Here is a 16,365-nt window from a genome sequence, read left to right on the forward strand (position 1 = left end):
GGACGTCCGGTGCAATAAGTGGTGTTGTAACGGTGCAGTTGTGGGGTGCAGGTCGCGGTAAATAACGAGGACACCAGGTTGCAGTCTCTTTACCTCTTTACTGAAGATCTCTGAGTCCTCAATCCAGAATACGGCTCACCAGGCTACGCAAGTCCGGCCGGTCCAATGACACTTCCAGAGTTCTCTTCACAGGAGGAAATCTGTGCCTTCCTTCTTAGCGCTATGTGTTGTAGTCCTCCCCTGCTGTGCTTACGGAAAGTACCCCACAACTGTTGTGTCTGTTTGTTAAGTTCCCTCACAACTCGATTAAATGATGTTCTTCTAATCGTCCGTCCCTCCCTGATGTTACGGTTAGAACGGCACCCGTTTGTCGGATAGGCCTGGAGTTCTTCCGGGACCCTAGAGACGCCCCTCTCCCGCAATTGCCTCCCAAGACTTCATAGGTGATATGTGTTAGACAGCCCGCCTTAAACTGACTGTCCTGCCGCTGTTTAGAGTATTGCTTGAAGCTGAATGTTATAATACTCCCTCGGCGTTCCGGCCACCGGTAGTGCGCCTCAGTAGGGTGTTGCTTCGGTCTTACAGCACGACCCCTACTGGAATTCTCCTATTGCTTGATCTCGTTTCTCACTCAGCACAATCTATCTCGCTTCTAGTCCTTTCTTGAATCCCGCCGCTGGCGCGGACCCGTTACGTTCTTTCCAATGCCAAGCCTCTGCCAGGATCCCACCCCTGGCAGAGACCCTACTGTCTCTTCCTCCACAACACCCTCTGCCACAAGGTGCTGCTTCGTTCAATCCAGTCAGCTTTCTCTACTCACTTCCTGCCTGACCCCCAGTTTACCCACTATGGTGGGGAGTGGCCTAATGAATAGAACCCTTAGCTCCCCCCGGAGGCCCGGCTGTGAAATGTATTGGTGTCTGTGATACCTGATCAGATGAACTCCTTCAGTGCCATCGGACGCACCATGGCTCCCCATAGTGGCGGAGCCACAGTACTGCAACGACCAGGACTCTGGGGCGCTGCACTCCCCCCTGGTTAAACACAGTACTCCGGGACTGGGAAGAAAACAACAATACAAGTTAGCAAAAAGACATACAATTTTTGTTGACTGCAAAACAATAAGTATACTTGAACAGGCTTCCCTTTATGGGAGGTGAGGACACTTTAACGTTACAAACATAATTAAATATCATAGCAACAGGCTACAATTAACTCTCATTACCCAACCGGGTATTCTACTAAGTGCAATTTAATGAACAATAATTTAACATTGCCTTCAAGGAACATACACTCCTAGCTCGCTAAAGGCCTTCCCATAATCACATTACAGGGCAAGTTAACTTTTCATTCTCCTACTTTGAACCTGCAGGACCGCCTGTCCCTATGGCACCAGACCTACTGCCTCTCCTTTCTTTTACAGGACCGCCCCGTTCAGCCAGGGCCTACTGCCTTTCTCTACTATACATGGTATAGACATAACATTCCTTTCAATTAGAGAACATGGAGCCGGCTCTACTTGGCTCCTATTAGGACTCACTCACTAACCCCTACGGGTTCACTTTCTGTCCTTAGTAACACATTATTAACTTTCTATGGGGACTCAGGGTTTACCTTCTATCCTCACCTTCATTATTACTTTCTTACTTTCACTTAAGCAGAACTCTAAATCTACCCCTACGGGCTTTCTGCATCTTTCCTTTTAAAGAACATTATCTAGGTTTCACATTTTAAACAAATTGAACACACATAACTTTCCTATATGCAAAACAGTTACATTTCTTCCAGAGCATCATCATCAGTATTTCTTTACATTTAACCAGTTAAAACACATACAACTTTTCTCATTCCAACATTACCATGGCATTACGGTTCTTAAAACAGTATCTCTCGTAAGTACGCTGTTGGACATCCCCTTTAAAAGAGGATCAAGTCTTTCTGAGGTAGCTCGTCTTCTCAGCCTACCAGTCTTTGTTCAGCAAAGGTTCCAGAACGGTATCTTCGCAAAGAGTCTTTAAATAAAACCAGTAGGAAGCGCCTTTAATAAGGTGCAAACTATTTACAAAAAGAGTTTGTATCACGCACAGTCCATGATTACAGCAGTTCTTTCAACTTTTGTGCAAACTTGGAAAAGATAAACAAAACAACAGGGATCCCGGATCAGCAGAGGGATCCATAAAGAATTAACCCTGGACGGGTTTAGCAACAAACAATCAGGAACAGTAACTATTTACATTTTCATTTTTCCGAGGTTTATTCTTATTCAGGTGGCCTTGGCTCCTGGGCCCCGTCCACGGTGGCATGGATTCCAGCGGCAAGCCCCGCAGGGGCCACCAGGTCACTCGGTGTCTGGATTTGAAGATTAACCCTGCTTGCGAGTTCGGTAGCCGCTACAAGACGTACCGTGGTGATGGGAACGAGGTCCGGCAAATCGGGATCAGTCGTGATCGGGACAACAGGGGGCGCTCTCTCAGGCTCACACCGTCGAACGTTCCGGGCACACCATCCTTGTGCACTCCGATGGCGGGTGTAAGTCACCTGATCCCCTCTTCGTAACGGGTCACCATTTCGACTGCAGCAGGGGGTCTTCACATTATAGCTAGTGACAAAGACATCAGTTGGTAGCCCCGGTTCCTGTATGGAGCCCCATCCCCTCTTCGGGTGGTAGGCCAGTACAGTTCCCCGCTTTACCACGTCTTTCCTGCCGGGAGCAGACTTCTTACGTTGCGTGTCAGGTGGTTCGGTCTCGTCCCGATCTTTCCAGTGCTGGATCAGACATTGCTTATACTGCTCCCAGGTAAGTACCGCAAGGGTGAGGCCATCCTCCCGGGTCCCATCCGACCCTGTCCAGGGGGTGTCCCACTGAAGGATTACCCCGTCTAGGCCCACACCTATGGGTTCTCCCATCTTGGTTGGTAGCGGAGGCACTAGCTTCCCCATCGCGTTGGAGGTGAGGATAACCCGCTCCACCAAGAAGGAACGATCATTGCCGGGGTGGGGAGCGGTCACGGGAGTGGGATCGATCAGGGGAGCCGGATCGGTCGGGAGAGCAGAATCGGCCAGGGGAGTAGGGATGTCGTCCATACCTGCGCCTGATGTGATTCCACCGATGTCGCTCCGGTCCGTTGACAAGGACACTGGAATCGGCTGCAGCCCGGACCGCGACTCCTCCGGAGTCATCTCTTGACGTAACTCCGCCCTCCATAATTCCGTGACTAGGATAGGCAGGCTCGGCTCCTCCACTGGTGTCTCCAAGGAGTCCAGGTCCCTCACCGGCGGTGGACGCGAGTCCTCTTCTGATGGGTGAGGACAAACCGGGATCACCTCGCCGTTGTTCGGGCACCTGCTGTTCATCGTTGCTGTCCGGCATTCGGCGGCAATGCATGCATCTGACTCTGCCATTTCTCCGAGGTCGGGCTTCTCCATCACCCGCTTCCCGCCGTTGCAAATCAGGGGGTTGTCCTCTGCTTTGGGGCAGGTCATCTCCTTGCAGCCAGAAGCGCAGGGGGCGGTATCCATTTCTCGCGCCATTCTGGTAGTCTCCTCCCATAGCACGCCCTCCTTCTTCTCCGAAGTAGCAATGGCGGCGGCTTTTGGCGGGAACTTCTCTTGGTCAATGGTAGCACACAGTCTTTGCAATAAAGTACAGTTCAAGCACAACAAATCACAGTCTCTAGGCACACATGACCTGATTCTTCAGGCTTAAGTAGATCCTGTTCGTGACGCCAAGATTTGAAGCGCCCCCACACCGCCGCAGGGCCGAGGGGTACCCGGAGCCGGGCCTCTGAGTCTCAGTTCTGGGGTTGTCACGGTGGCTAGACCCGGTCCGTGGCCCTGTCTGTCAGTGGGGGACGTCCGGTGCAATAAGTGGTGTTGTAACGGTGCAGTTGTGGGGTGCAGGTCGCGGTAAATAACGAGGACACCAGGTTGCAGTCTCTTTACCTCTTTACTGAAGATCTCTGAGTCCTCAATCCAGAATACGGCTCACCAGGCTACGCAAGTCCGGCCGGTCCAATGACACTTCCAGAGTTCTCTTCACAGGAGGAAATCTGTGCCTTCCTTCTTAGCGCTATGTGTTGTAGTCCTCCCCTGCTGTGCTTACGGAAAGTACCCCACAACTGTTGTGTCTGTTTCTTAAGTTCCCTCACAACTCGATTAAATGATGTTCTTCTAATCGTCCGTCCCTCCCTGATGTTACGGTTAGAACGGCACCCGTTTGTCGGATAGGCCTGGAGTTCTTCCGGGACCCTAGAGACGCCCCTCTCCCGCAATTGCCTCCCAAGACTTCATAGGTGATATGTGTTAGACAGCCCGCCTTAAACTGACTGTCCTGCCGCTGTTTAGAGTATTGCTTGAAGCTGAATGTTATAATACTCCCTCGGCGTTCCGGCCACCGGTAGTGCGCCTCAGTAGGGTGTTGCTTCGGTCTTACAGCACGACCCCTACTGGAATTCTCCTATTGCTTGATCTCGTTTCTCACTCAGCACAATCTATCTCGCTTCTAGTCCTTTCTTGAATCCCGCCGCTTCCCGGAGCTGGCGCGGACCCGTTACGTTCTTTCCAATGCCAAGCCTCTGCCAGGATCCCACCCCTGGCAGAGACCCTACTGTCTCTTCCTCCACAACACCCTCTGCCACAAGGTGCTGCTTCGTTCAATCCAGTCAGCTTTCTCTACTCACTTCCTGCCTGACCCCCAGTTTACCCACTATGGTGGGGAGTGGCCTAATGAATAGAACCCTTAGCTCCCCCCGGAGGCCCGGCTGTGAAATGTATTGGTGTCTGTGATACCTGATCAGATGAACTCCTTCAGTGCCATCGGACGCACCATGGCTCCCCATAGTGGCGGAGCCACAGTACTGCAACGACCAGGACTCTGGGGCGCTGCATATGCGTGTTCAGTACTCTGTCCTGGTGCACAGTCGGTCACACCCTGCTGGTCTATGTGTGGTTTGTCATCGTGGTCTTGGTCTGTGGATCTTTCTCACAGATTTCTTCAGTTGATGTTCAGTTCTTTTCTTCTAGATTCCTGAGCAGGATGACTTTGACCCAGATGAGCTGCTCAAGACCTCAGTGTTTCAGGAGCCAAAGATAATCCCGTTCACCCCACCGCAGAATAGTCACGGATTCTTTACGGACTCAGCTTTGGGATTAGCCATTGATCTCATTCCCAAGCATCTCCAGGTAAGTGTGATGTGAACATCGTGTCATCTACTTGCTACACGGTTAAAGAATCTTGGCATGTTTAGCTTGCAAAAAAGAAGGCTAACAGGAGACCTAATAGCGCTCTACTAATATCTGAAGGCCTGTCACAGCGTAGAGGGATCATCATTCTCATTTGCACATGAAAACAGGAGAAGCAATGAAATGAAACTGAAAGGAAGAAGATACAGATTAGATATTCGAAAAAACTTTTTGACAGTGAGGGTGATCAATATGTGGAACAGGCGGCCATGAGAGGTGGTGAGTTCTCCTTCAATGGAAGACTTCACACAGAGACTGGACAGACATCTGTCTGAGATGGTTTAGTGAATCCTGCATTGAGCAGGGGGTTTGACACGATGACCCTGGAGGTCCCTTCCAACTCCAACATTCTAGGATTCTACACTTCTTAGGCAGCCATTGTCTTGGTTTTCAGAGTCCAGAGAATTAGTTTTGTATTTCACGTTTTAAGGTCAGTTTAATATGGGGAGATCTCTGCCCATGAACAAGCTCTGATTACAAGGGGATGGGCAAAGGTTTACAGGTCTGTTCACACAGGCAGATATAAATCTTATGGGGACATAATAATGGATAATACAATGCAGGTGCCTATTGTCAGCAGCACCACAGATATTCATGGGGTGATGAGCTTATGATTTTAGGTTCTCTATGAATGTTACAATCATCCAATCTTTAGTTGGCGGCATAGTCACAAAGATCAATGATCAGAAACCTGATAAGAGCTCTGATTATCAGTCCATGTAAATCAACTTCTGGTTGTATGGAGAGCAACAGACATTGAACCCAGATAAGCATCAGACAGGCATGGATCTCTTGCAGTCAGTTAAGAATGTGCGACAGAAAAACACATGGTATGCTATATTCAAGGAAAAGAAGAAACCAGGACATAAAATATTCATGGAGGAGAAGCTGGAGCACACGATATTCAGGGATTAGAAGAAACTACGGCATGTGATATTCAGGAAGAAGAAGCCGCGACACTGGATATTCAGAGAGGAGAAGAAACCACGTCACGGGATATTCAGAGAGGAGAAGAAACCACGTCACGGGATATTCACGGAGGAGAAGAAAACGCCACACTGGATATTCAGAGAGGGGAAGAAGCCGCGTCACGGGATATTCAGAGAGAAGAAGAAACCGCGTCACTGGATATTCAGAGAGGAGAAAAAAACGCAACACTGGATATTCAGAGAGGAGAAGAAGCCGCGTCATGGGATATTCAGGGAGGAGAAGCTGGAGCACACGATATTCAGGGATTAGAAGAAACTGCGGCATGTGATATCCATGAAGAAGAAGAAGCCACGACACAGGATATTCAGAGAGAGAAGAAACTGCGTCACGGGATATTCAGAGAGAAGAAACCACGTCACGGGATATTCAGAGAGGAGAAGAAACCACGTCATGGTATATTCAGAGAGGAGAAGAAACCACGTCACTGGATATTCAGAGAGGAGAAGAAACCACGTCACGGGATATTCAGAGAGGAGAAGAAACCACGTCACGGGATATTCAGAGAGGAGAAGAAACCACGTCACTGGATATTCAGAGAGGAGAAGAAACCACGTCACTGGATATTCAGAGAGGAGAAGAAACCACGTCACGGGATATTCACGGAGGAGAAGAAAACGCCACACTGGATATTCAGAGAGGGGAAGAAGCTGCGTCACGGGATATTCAGAGAGAAGAAGAAACCGCGTCACTGGATATTCACGGAGGAGAAAAAAACGCAACACTGGATATTCAGAGAGGAGAAGAAGCCGCGTCATGGGATATTCAGGGAGGAGAAGCTGGAGCACACGATATTCAGGGATTAGAAGAAACTGCGGCATGTGATATCCATGAAGAAGAAGAAGCCACGACACAGGATATTCAGAGAGAGAAGAAACTGCGTCACGGGATATTCAGAGAGAAGAAACCACGTCACGGGATATTCAGAGAGGAGAAGAAACCACGTCATGGGATATTCAGAGAGGAGAAGAAACCACGTCACTGGATATTCAGAGAGGAGAAGAAACCACGTCACGGGATATTCAGAGAGGAGAAGAAACCACATCACTGGATATTCAGAGAGGAGAAGAAACCACGTCATGGGATATTCAGAGAGGAGAAGAAACCACATCACTGGATATTCAGAGAGGAGAAGAAACCACGTCATGGGATATTCAGAGAGGAGAAGAAACCACGTCACTGGATATTCAGAGAGGAGAAGAAACCATGTCACGGGATATTCAGAGAGGAGAAGAAACCACGTCATGGGATATTCAGAGAGGAGAAGAAACCACGTCACGGGATATTCAGAGAGGAGAAGAAACCACGTCACTGGATATTCAGAGAGGAGAAGAAACCACGTCACTGGATATTCAGAGAGGAGAAGAAACCGCGTCACGGGATATTCAGAGAGGAGAAGAAACCACAACACTGGATATTCAGAGAGGAGAAGAAACCACAGCACTGAATATTCAGGGAGAACAAACCGCGACATTGGATATTCAGAGAGGAGAAGAAACCGCCTCACGGGACATTCAGGAAGGAGAAGAAAACGAGACACTGGACATTCAGAGAGGAGAAGAAACTGCAGCACTAGATATACAGGCAGAAGAAGAAACCTCGGCATGGAATATTCAGAGAGGAGAATCTGCAGCATAGGATTTTCAGGGAGAAGCCGCAGCACGGGATGTTATTATTATTATTTATTACAGTGCCATTTATTCCATGGGGCTTTACATGTGAGGAGGGGTATACATAATAAAAACAAATACAATAATCTTGAACAATACAAGTCACAACTGGTACAGGAGGAGAGAGGACCCTGTCCGCGAGGGCTCACAATCTACAAGGGACGGGTGAGGAATGGATACAGTAGGTGAGGATAGAACTTGTCGTGCAGCGGTTTGGTCGATCGGTGGTTACTGCAGGTTGTAGGCTTGTCGGAAGAGGTAGGTCTTCAGGTTCTTTTTGAAGGTTTCGATGGTAGGCGAGAGTCTGATATGTTGAGGTTAAGAGTTCCAGATTAGGGGTGATGCACGAGAGAAATCTTGTATGCGATTGTGGGAAGAGGAGATGAGAGGGGAGTAGAAAAGGAGATCTTGTGAGGATCGGAGGTTACAGATTTATGGAGGAGACAGGTTGTGGATGGCTTTGTATGTCATTGTTAGGGTTTTGTACTGGAGTCTCTGGGTAATGGGGAGCCAGTGAAGGGATTGACAGAGGGGAGAGGCTGGGGAATAGCGGGGGGACAGGTGGATTAGTCGGGCAGCAGAGTTTAGAATAGATTGGAGGGGTGCAAGTCTGTTCGAAGGGAGGCCACAGAGCAGGAGGTTGCAGTAGTCAAGGTGGGAGATGATGAGGGCATGGACTAGGGTTTTTACAGATTCTTGGTTTAGGATTGTATGGATCTGTGAAATATTTTTGAGTTGAAGGCGGCAGGAAGTGGAGAGGGCTTGAATATGTGGTTTGAAGGAGAGTTCAGTGTCAAGGATTACCCTGAGGCAGTGAGCTTGTGGGACTGTGGAGAGTAGGCAGCCGTTGACTGTAATGGATAGGTTCGTTGGGGGGGGCGCGTGAGATGGGTGAAAGATGATGAATTCTGTTTTGTCGATGTTAAGTTTTAGAAATCTAGCGGAAAGTAAGGATGAAATAGCGGACAAACATTGAGGGATTCTGGTTAGTAGGGAGGTGATATCTGGTCCAGAGATGTAGATCTGCGTGTCATCAGCATAGAGATGATAATGAAAGCCGTGATATTCTATGAGCTGTCCCAGGCCCAAGGCGTAAATGGAGAAGAGCAGGGGCCCTAGGACTGAACCTTGCGGGAATCTGACAGATAGGGGGGCGAGGTGAGGAGGTGGTGTGTGAGTGGGAGACACTGAATGTCCGGTCTGTTAGGTATGACGAGATCCAGGATAGGGCCAAGTCTGTGATGCCAAGGGATGAGAGGGTCTGCAGCAACAGGGAATGGTCCACTGTGTCAAAGGACAGGTCCAGGAGGAGGAGGACAGAGTAGTGTCGTTTGCTCTTGGCGGTTAATAGGTCATTGGTGACTTTAGGGCAGTTTCAGTGGAATGGTGTGACCGGAAGCCAGATTGTAAACGGTCGAAGAGGGAGCAGGAAGAGAGATGGAAGGACAGTTCAAGATGGATGTGTTGTTCCAGTAGTTTTGAGGCATAAGGGGGAAGTGATACAGGGCAATAGCTAGATACAGAGGATGGGTCAAGAGAGGGCTTTTTGAGGACAGGTGTGATTGAGGCATGTTTAAAGCATGAAGGGAAAACACCAGTTGTTAGTGATAGGTTGAAGAGATGGGTTAGGGTTGGAATGAAGATTGTGGTGAGGTTTGGGATGAAGTGGGATGGGATCTGGTCAAGTGCACAGGTGGTGAGATGCGATCTTGAGAGTAGAGTGGAGAGTCGATCTTCTGTAATGGTGGAGAAGTTGGTTTTGGAGGTGGAGGGCTGAGAAGTTGGGAGGAAGGGCTCTGGGTGTTGTCGACCAAAACTGTATCTGATGTTATCAATCTTCTGCTTAAAAAATTAGGCAAAGTCTTCAGCTGAGATGAGTGGGGACGGAGGAGAGAATTGAAGGTGTTGAATAACTGTTTAGGGTTGTGAGACAGGGAGGATATGAGAGCTAAGAAGTAGGTTTGTTTAACTGTGGCGAGTGTGGTCATGAAAGAAGTGAGGGAGAAGAAGACACACTATAGGATATTCAGGTAGGAGAAGCTGCAGCACAGGATATTCAGGTAGAAGAAGCTGGAGCATGGGATACTCAGGGAGAAGACACTGGAGCACAGGATATTCAAGGTGGAAAAGACACGGTATGGGATATTCAGGTTGAAGAAGCTGGAGCACGGGATATTCAGGGTGGAGATGCTGCAGCACGGGATATTCCGGGAGAAGAAGCTGGAACATGGGATATTCAAGGTGGAAAAGACACGGTATGGGATATTCATGGAGGAGAAGCTGCAGCACGGGAAATTCAAGGTGGGGAAGACACGTTATGGGATGTTCAGGGAAGAGAAGGAACTGTGGCACCAGTGTGAGGCTCCTTGGAGATCCAGTCTCTGGTCCACTGCTCAGTCAATGATGTATGATCAAGAGGGTCTGTGGTGACAGGTTCCATGGAAATACAGTGTCTGATCTACTGTTTTAAATATAATATAAGATTGGGAGGGTCTGCAGTGTCAGGCTCCTTGGAGATCCAGTCTCTGGTCCACTGCTCAGTCTATGATGTAAGATCAAGAAGATCTGTAGTGTCAGGCTCCATGGAAATCATAGGCAATGATCCACTGCTCTTTGATATAACATCGTAAAGGTCTGTAGTTTCAGGCTCGATGGGCATACAGTCCCTAATCCAGTGCAGTCTATGATGTAAGATCGGGAGAGTCTGTAGTTTTGGGCTTCATAGAGATCGTGGCGCTGATCCACTGCTCCATCAATGATGTAAGGTCAGGAAGGTCTGTAGCGTCATGCTCCATTGAGAACTGGGTGCTGATCTACTGCGCAATTTATTATGTATGTTTGAGATCATAGACGCCATGACACCTGCTGTCTCTGCAGCCATAAGTTTTACACTTTTTCTTTTTAGACTTTGTTTTTAGTAGCTGGTGTTGTTCCAAACTCTGCACTTCTCCAGCAAATCTGGCCAACGAAGATTGAGGAGGAACTGGGACTAGTAAAAAGAAGAAATCATCTGCAGCCAATTGTGAGTCTATAGTGTATGAGGATGATGGGTGTGTAGATGGGGGCATTAAATGAAAGGTGTTTAGGATTATTGATGTGCTTGTTTAAAGAGTCTCTTCATCTTTTCCATATCTGGAGCAGCCATGGGATCATTGCAAAATTTCTGAGCACTGTAGTCCATGAAGTCGTTTGGCATGTGAAGATCACTGTGACTTCAAGTTCATAAACCACTCCTTAATACAAATAGGGACTAGTGACGAGCGAGTATACTCGTTGCCCGGGTTTTCCCCGAGCACGCTCGGGTGATCTCCAAGTATTTGTTAGTGTTCGGAGATTTTGTTTTCCTTGTCTCAGCTGAATGATTCAGCTAAATCTCCGAACAGTCATAAATACTCGGAGATCACCCGAGCGTGCTCGGGAAAACCTAAGCAACGAGTATATTCGCTCATCACTAATAGGGTAATGTTCACTTCCTATCCCATAATACAGTGTGTCCTTCTGGAGATGTCTCTTTCCACTCCCAAAGCCCATAGTATCTTGAGAAGCTTCCTTTCCTTTAGAAATATCAACCTCCAATCCCATAACACACAATGCTGAAGAGGCCACTGTCCTTCTGGAAATGTCAGCCTCCAATCCTATAACACAGGATGTCTGGAGGAGACATCTTTCCTTCTGGAAATGTCAACCTCCAATGATCCTATAACACATGATGTCTGAAGAAGACACCTGTCCTTCTGGAAATCAGCCTATCCCTAACCCCAGTCCCAAAACACATGGTTTCTGGAGGAGCCTTTTGTATTCTGAAAATGTCCGTCTACAAACCCAAAACTCATGCTCTCTGTAGCATCCTCCTCTATTCTTGAAATGGCCACCTCCAATCCCATAACACACAATGTTGAACAGACCCCCCTGTCCTTCTGAAAATGTAAACCTCCAATCCTATAACATATGATGTCTGTAGGAAATGCCTCTCCTTCTGGAAATGTCTACTGGTGACCCTATAACACACGTTGTACGGAGGAGCCTCCTGTCCTTTGTAAATTTCCTTTAGTCATTGATTAAAGGTTGGTGATTTGGGTCAGTGGATATGGGTCGTTGGTTATAGGTTAATGGTATGAGTCAGTAGATACGGGTGATAGATTAGTATTAGATATGGGTCATTGGTATAGGTCGGTGGTGTGGGTCAGTAGATATTGGACATCAGTTATGAAAAGGTGGCATGGGTCAGTACTAGATATTGGTCATTGGTTACAGATTGGTGGTATGGGTCAGTAGATACGGGTCATTTATCATATGTGAATAGTATGGGTCAGTAGTAGATAGGGGTAATTGGTAATAGTTCGTTGGTGTGGGTCAGTAGATAGGGGTCATTGGCTATAGTTTGGTGGTATGGGTCAGTATTTATTGGTCATTGGTTACAGGTTGGTGGTACGGGTCAGTAGATACGGGTCATTTATCATATGTGAATAGTATGGGTCAGTAGTAGATAGGGGTCATTGGTAATAGTTCGTTGGTGTGGGTCAGTAGATAGGGGTCATTGGCTATAGTTTGGTGGTATGGGTCAGTATTTATTGGTCATTGGTTACAGGTTGGTGGTACGGGTCAGTAGATACGGGTCATTTATCATATGTGAATAGTATGGGTCAGTAGTAGATAGGGGTCATTGGTAATAGTTCGTTGGTGTGGGTCAGTAGATATTGGACATCAGTTATGAAAAGGTGGCATGGGTCAGTACTAGATATTGGTCATTGGTTACAGATTGGTGGTATGGGTCAGTATTTATTGGTCATTGGTTACAGATTGGTGGTATGGGTCAGTAGATACGGGTCATTTATCATATGTGAATAGTATGGGTCAGTAGTAGATAGGGGTAATTGGTAATAGTTCGTTGGTGTGGGTCAGTAGATAGGGGTCATTGGCTATAGTTTGGTGGTATGGGTCAGTATTTATTGGTCATTGGTTACAGGTTGGTGGTACGGGTCAGTAGATACGGGTCATTTATCATATGTGAATAGTATGGGTCAGTAGTAGATAGGGGTCATTGGTAATAGTTCGTTGGTGTGGGTCAGTAGATATTGGACATCAGTTATGAAAAGGTGGCATGGGTCAGTACTAGATATTGGTCATTGGTTACAGATTGGTGGTATGGGTCAGTAGATACGGGTCATTTATCATATGTGAATAGTATGGGTCAGTAGTAGATAGGGGTCATTGGTAATAGTTCGTTGGTGTGGGTCAGTAGATATTGGACATCAGTTATGAAAAGGTGGCATGGGTCAGTACTAGATATTGGTCATTGGTTACAGATTGGTGGTATGGGTCAGTATTTATTGGTCATTGGTTACAGATTGGTGGTATGGGTCAGTAGATACGGGTCATTTATCATATGTGAATAGTATGGGTCAGTAGTAGATAGGGGTCATTGGTAATAGTTCGTTGGTGTGGGTCAGTAGATATTGGACATCAGTTATGAAAAGGTGGCATGGGTCAGTACTAGATATTGGTCATTGGTTACAGATTGGTGGTATGGGTCAGTAGATACGGGTCATTTATCATATGTGAATAGTATGGGTCAGTAGTAGATAGGGGTCATTGGTAATAGTTCGTTGGTGTGGGTCAGTAGATATTGGACATCAGTTATGAAAAGGTGGCATGGGTCAGTACTAGATATTGGTCATTGGTTACAGATTGGTGGTATGGGTCAGTATTTATTGGTCATTGGTTACAGATTGGTGGTATGGGTCAGTATTTATTGGTCATTGGTTACAGATTGGTGGTATGGGTCAGTAGATACGGGTCATTTATTATATGTGAATAGTATGGGTCAGTAGTAGATAGGGGTCATTGGTAATAGTTTGTTAGTGTGGGTCAGTAGATAGGGGTCATTGGCTATAGTTTGGTGGTATGGGTCAGTATTTATTGGTCATTGGTTACAGGTTGGTGGTATGGGTCAGTAGATACCGGTCATTTATCATATGTGAATAGTATGGGTCAGTAGTAGATATGGGTCATTGGTAATAGTTCGTTGGTGTGGGTCGGTAGACAGGGGTCATTGGCTACAGTTTGTTGATATGGGTCAGTACTAGATACTGGTAATTGTTTATAGGTTGGTAATATGGATCAGAAGATATACTATCAGAAGAACCTCATCCACAACTACCACAAAAGACTTTGAGCTGTCATTGATGTTAGAGCGGGCAATACCCGGTATTATGAAATGGGATATGTGAACTTTTGATCATGGTCATTCGGATGTTTTGGGTTGTCATTATGAGTTATAAAGATAAAACACAGTAGTTTGACAATAAATGGCTTCACCCAACCACTAACCATGAGTGGAGAAAAAGTTTTGGTGTTATCATTCATATTCTCTGAAAAAAGGCCAAGAAAGCAAAAATTCTGCCGGAGTATGTAAACTTTTGAGCACAACAGTGTTATGGGTCAGTAGTATAGGTCTGTGACAGAGTGACTGGCATAGTATGTGAAGGGAGATATGTGTCACTGCACATACTGCGGTCAGTGATGTAAAACCAGTGTTTTTTTTCCTCCAGCACGCAAAGTGCTAAGAGGGTTAATAGTAACCTATGTTATGGCTGGTTTTAGTGGACCTCCATAGAGCGGGTGGGCGGAGGTCCACTGTATCTCATAGTTAGCAAGGCCGAAAAAAAGATATTTGTCCGTCCAGTTCAGCCTATATTCCGTCAGAATAAACCCCGATCTACATCCTTCTAAAGAACCTAATAACTGTAAGATACAATATTGTTCTGCTCCAGGAAGACATCCAGGCCTCTCTTGAACCACTCGACTGAGTTCGCCATCACCACCTCCTTAGGCAAGGAATCCCAGATTCTCGCTGCCCAAACAGTAAAGAATCCTCTTCTATGCTGGTGGAAAAACCTTCTCTCCTCCAAACGCAAAGAATGCCCCCTTGTGCCCGTCACCTTCCTTGGTATAAACAGATCCCCGGAGAGATATTTGTATTGTCCCCTTATATACTTATACATGGTTATTATATCGCCCCTAAAATGTCTTTTTTTCTAGACTAAATAATCCTATTTGTTCTAATCTCTCTGGGTATTGTAGTTCCCCCATCCCATTTATTAATTTTGTTGCCCTCCTTTGTACTCGCTGTAGTTCCATTATATCCTTCCTGAGCACCGGTGCTGAAAATTGTACACAGTACTCCAGTCTAACCAGGGATTTGTACAGAGGCAGTATAAGGCCGGCGTCACACTGGCGAGTTTTACGGACGTAAGAGCGCAGAAACTACGTCCGTAAAACTCGCATAACATACGGCACAATTATTCTCAATGGGGCTGCTCCTATTAGCCGTATATTACGGTTCAGTATTATACGGCTTTCTACGGCCGTACAAAATCGCAGCATGCTGCGTTTGTCAGCGTACTGCGCAAAAAAATCGCCAATGAAAGTCTATGGGGGCGAGAAAAATACGGATTCCACACGGACCAGCAGTGTGACTTGCGAGAAATACGCAGCGCTGTTAGTGAAAAGTCGGTAATTCAATTGCCGGCTTTTCATTTCTCCTGCACAAACCCGACAGGATATGAGACATGGTTTACATACAGTAAACCATCTCATATCCCCTTTTTTTTGCATATTCCACACTACTAATGTTAGTAGTGTGTATGTGCAAAATTTCAGCGCTGTAGCTGCTAAAATAAAGGGTTAAATGGCGGAAAAAATTGGCGTGGGCTCCCGCGCAATTTTCTCCGCCAGAGCGGTAAAGCCAGTGACTGAGGGCAGATATTAATAGCCAGGAGAGGGTCCATGGTTTTTGGCCCCCCCGTGGCTAAAAACATCTGCCCCCAGCCACCCCAGAAAAGGCACATCTGGAAGATGCGCCTATTCTGGCACTTGGCCACTCTCTTCCCACTCCCTGTAGCGGTGGGATATGGGGTAATGAAGGGTTAATGCCACCTTGCTATTGGAAGGTGACATTAAGCCAGATTAATAATGGAGAGGCGTCAATTATGACACCTATCCATTATTAATCCAATTGTATGAAAGGGTTAAAACACACACACACATGATTAAAAAGTATTTTAATGAAATAAACACAGCGGTTGTTGTAATAATTTATTGTTCTCTCAAATCCATTTGCAGTCCCTCGCTTGGCAACATAATAAACGCACAAGATACATACCTTCTGATGTACTGTCAGGTCCAACGATGTAATCCATCTGAAGGGGTTAACTAATATTACAGGCAGGAGCCCTGCTATAATGCAGCTGTGCTCCGTGCTTGTAGTTCCCCTGCGAATGAATGAAATGTAGGTCATTGACCTACATTTCATTCATTCGCGGTGATGCGCCCCCTGGTGGATGTCCTCATATGACCTGGAGCGTGGGAAAAAGTTCCCAGGCTGCAGTTCATGAGAACATCCACCAGAGGGCGCCTCACCGCGAATGAATGAAATGTAGGTCAATGACCTACATTTCATTCATTC

The 16,365-nt window shown here is 46.7% G+C and overlaps 1 protein-coding gene across 3 annotated transcripts in view; it reads left to right on the forward strand.

Annotated features, from left to right (window-relative positions):
• The window catches only part of WDR97 (WD repeat domain 97), a 684,776-nt gene that overhangs the window by 334,676 nt on the left and 333,735 nt on the right, over nt 1-16,365 (forward strand). For all 3 annotated transcript variants that reach the window (XM_077271608.1, XM_077271609.1, XM_077271610.1), the window contains exons 14-15: nt 5,023-5,181; nt 10,804-10,920. In XM_077271608.1, coding sequence (XP_077127723.1) covers nt 5,023-5,181; nt 10,804-10,920 — 276 coding nt within the window. The remainder of the gene's footprint in view (nt 1-5,022; nt 5,182-10,803; nt 10,921-16,365) is intronic.

This window comes from Ranitomeya variabilis, chromosome 6 (genome assembly GCF_051348905.1).
Source record: "Ranitomeya variabilis isolate aRanVar5 chromosome 6, aRanVar5.hap1, whole genome shotgun sequence".
Lineage (NCBI taxonomy): Eukaryota > Metazoa > Chordata > Amphibia > Anura > Dendrobatidae > Ranitomeya > Ranitomeya variabilis.